General features: G+C 53.6%; 1 protein-coding gene across 2 annotated transcripts; it reads left to right on the top strand.

Annotated features, from left to right (window-relative positions):
* Positions 1 to 2,220, top strand: KVP18_004584 (uncharacterized protein; the record flags this gene model as incomplete). Of its 2 annotated transcripts, none has more annotated exons than XM_067957347.1 (1): positions 1 to 2,220. In XM_067957347.1, a coding segment is annotated over one exon (2,220 nt), but the record flags the coding sequence as incomplete, so codon positions are not given. The 2 variants fall into 2 exon arrangements, with proteins under 2 accessions (XP_067808694.1, XP_067808693.1); XM_067957346.1 differs by having other exon boundaries at positions 30 to 2,204.

Here is a 2,220-nt window from a genome sequence, read left to right as displayed (position 1 = left end):
TGGGCATTGGCGAAGTTCGTCGGTTCAAGGTTGAGGTGAAGACTGCCAAGAATCCTATTGAAGAGGAATACTACATCGACGTCCACCGGAATCCCCTTGCTGGGGAAAGCCCCCAGAAGGCGCGGGCTCTTGGCAATTTTATTGGTTGGGGGACTGCCTTCCTATCGGCCGACAAAGCATTTTCCTTCCTCTACAACACCAAGCTGCTGCAGTGGATTTCTGCCACTGGCCGACTTAACAACTCACCCGAGACGTACGACTCCTTCGCATCGTCGTTCCATAAGTGGAATCTGATATTTAGGAACCCTGAGAGAGTCCGGTTTACCGGCGGTAGCAACAACACCTTTGTGTCACCACCTGAGAGGTATGCAGAGCTTATTCAGATGTACGACGTCCAGGACGCGTCGCATGCCAATAAGGATTTCCTTGCGGCGTTGGACCAGCTCGGTGCCGCCGTGCCCCCCTTCGTCATCTCCCAAAACGGGAACTGGGTTGATGTGTCGCCCTCTGAACCTCTAGTGACACAGTCCCTTCGAACAATGCTCTTCAGACAGTGGAACGACAACCTGGTACAGGTGGCACGAGACAACCATGCCGTCAATGTGGACGTCGCCGAGAACGCGTCTCCTGTCCGTGCACTTCGTGAGATTGCACCTGCGGACAAAACCAAGTTGCTCCGGGAGCTCAACGTGGAAATGAAGAAGAGCGAGGCTGTGTTGGACTACATCAACTCCATCTTTGTAACCTCCTGTGTGTTGCTGGGGGCCGCCGTGATGTATATGCTCTTGTGGCTCGTTTGGTTGAGGAACAAGAATGCCGGCTTCCTTACCTTACGTCGTGACTTCCCCAAGATTCTGCATCCCGCTCGCTTCTGGACGTTCCTCTTCGACTTCACTTTCGTCTCCTTTATGATGGCTACTGCTGGCATCGCGTTCTATTCCGGCAAGGATTGTTCCGTATGTGTCTACGGTATCAACACGACGCCAAGACAGGTCCAAATCTACGCCATCGCCATGCTCATTGCCGGCCCTCTGTGTTATTTCCTGGCAGCTATCTCCATCGTCACAGTGATCCGAAAGAACCTGGTGTTCACGAAGAGCACTCAGACTTGGCAGGACGAGCTCGTCATCGAGAGTAAGGCTATGCAGACCTATCTTAGGTGGTTCCCTGTGGTATGCGATCTCCTATCGATCGAAATCAGAGGTGCCACACCTATTTTCCGACCCGAGGATCACGCTGAGGGCCATACTCAAGTCGCGTTTAAAGAGGAGACCCGACGACAGCCTGATTTCACTGACGCTACACCTTACCAAGCCGTCGGAGGCGATGCCGACAAGGATGGAGGCTCAGACTTGGCTTCCGTACAGTACACTAGTTTGCTGGGTGGCTCATCCAAGCCTGCGCTACCTTACGACGGCAGAAGGGATCGAGTACATGTGGAAACCGACGTGGAGAAGGCTGGAAGGGACTACATCGTGAACAACCACATGATGTTGAGATGCTACCCTGATGCCAACATCGGAACATTCCCTTTTTCCATCAAGAACTCCTACGACCACAATCTGAAACTGGAATGTGAACTCAATATCCGCCACCACCCGAATGTCTACGGCTGGAAGAATCTTGAGCTTATGATCCCTCGGGAGCATTTGCAGGGGCCCAGTATTGACCGGTTCAGTAACCTCTTCGCAGCGTCTCACAAGAACATCTTCCAGTTCGTTATTGACCGCGCGGCCCTGGCGATGATGTGCGTTTTCCTTACCACGTGGACTGATCAGCAGGGATACATCCAGTCCTTACTGCTCATGTGCGTCTGCTTACTGCTCGTTGGATTGTACGTACCGTCCACTCTCAAGACGGCAACCAGCCACTGGTATGGTCGTATGTCTAATGCTGCCGGTAGCCGTCGTCGTCAGCTTGAGCTCGACGAGGATGATGAAAAGAAATTCCGCATCTGGCCCTTCCGCGGCCAAGACACGCGCGCCCAATTCGATCGTCTACGCATGAGGAAGACGGACTACCAGATGAAGGGCATGTACCGTGCTGTGAGGCTGTACCTTGTCGAGCCGTGGCAGAGTTTCCGACGGGGACCTGTGTTCCGTTCATTCGCCTCGGAGTTCTCGCGAGACGTCGTATTCGGACCCATGTGGCTCGAACTGATGAAGGGACTGACGCTTGTGGCTTTGGTTCTAGCCAACATCAACGTCGGCGCCATCTCCA

This window comes from the organism of the source record quoted next, assembly GCF_019968955.1.
Source record: "MAG: Porospora cf. gigantea A chromosome Unknown PgA_NODE_4306_length_2220_cov_618.552, whole genome shotgun sequence".
In the NCBI taxonomy this organism is placed as follows: domain Eukaryota; phylum Apicomplexa; class Conoidasida; order Eugregarinorida; family Porosporidae; genus Porospora; species Porospora cf. gigantea A.
This window is presented reverse-complemented; position numbering and strand designations above follow the sequence as displayed.